Source organism: Cystoisospora suis (genome assembly GCF_002600585.1).
Source record: "Cystoisospora suis strain Wien I chromosome Unknown contig_3587, whole genome shotgun sequence".
Taxonomy (NCBI): Eukaryota; Apicomplexa; class Conoidasida; order Eucoccidiorida; family Sarcocystidae; genus Cystoisospora; species Cystoisospora suis.
In genome coordinates, this window is record NW_027156382.1 from 7,431 (window position 1) to 8,074 (window position 644).

The 644-nt window shown below is 45.2% G+C and overlaps 1 protein-coding gene across 1 annotated transcript in view; it reads right to left on the minus strand.

The window, feature by feature from the left end:
- Window positions 1–79: 79 nt before the first annotated feature.
- The window catches only part of CSUI_006949 (uncharacterized protein), a gene marked incomplete at its 3' end in the record, with an annotated part of 1,613 nt that continues 1,048 nt past the window's right edge, over window positions 80–644 (minus strand). Inside the window, exon 2 of the mRNA XM_068067099.1 lies at window positions 80–486. Within this exon, the coding sequence (XP_067920919.1) occupies window positions 82–486 (405 nt within the window). The remainder of the gene's footprint in view (window positions 487–644) is intronic.

The following is a 644-nucleotide window of genomic DNA, read 5'->3' on the forward strand; positions in this document are numbered from 1 at the left end:
CAAGAGGAGTGAGATGTCTTTCGATATGATCTTCACTTAGCACACGTATCAATAGCATTCTCAGCAACTCAAGAGGGACATCTTGTTGTTCTCCTTCTTCATTGTCCTTATTCTCTTCTCTCGTTTCTCCTTNNCTCCTCTAGTTCTTGTGGCAATGAGATAAGCTGCCTCTGCAGCTTCTGTTGCTTTCATGTAGGGTAGCGAGAAGTAGATTTCCCGTAAACACGAGTTCCAGTCATTTTCATCTTCTTCTATTTTCTTCTGACTTCTTCTCGCTCCTTCTCTCATCTCTCCCTCTGAATTCCTTTCCCGTGTCGGGCGTATTAGCCTTTCCTCAGTCGTGGTGAATCCAGCTCTTGTCGCTCGTTCTCTATCGACGGAATACGAGACAGAAGGAGAAGAACAAGAGAAGGAGGGAGATCTCTTTTTCTGCTTCTCGGCATCTCCGGAGACAGGACGTTGATGGGTGCTGTGCATACCATTCCACTGAGAAGAACAAACAACTCCAAAGGAAAAGTTCCTCATAGAGACACCCCTATCCTCCTTCACATCCATCACTCTAGATGATAGGCATGCAATGATGTCGATCACAAGAAAGGTATCAGCTTCCACGCACCTATTATCGGACGTATAGATAGATAGAT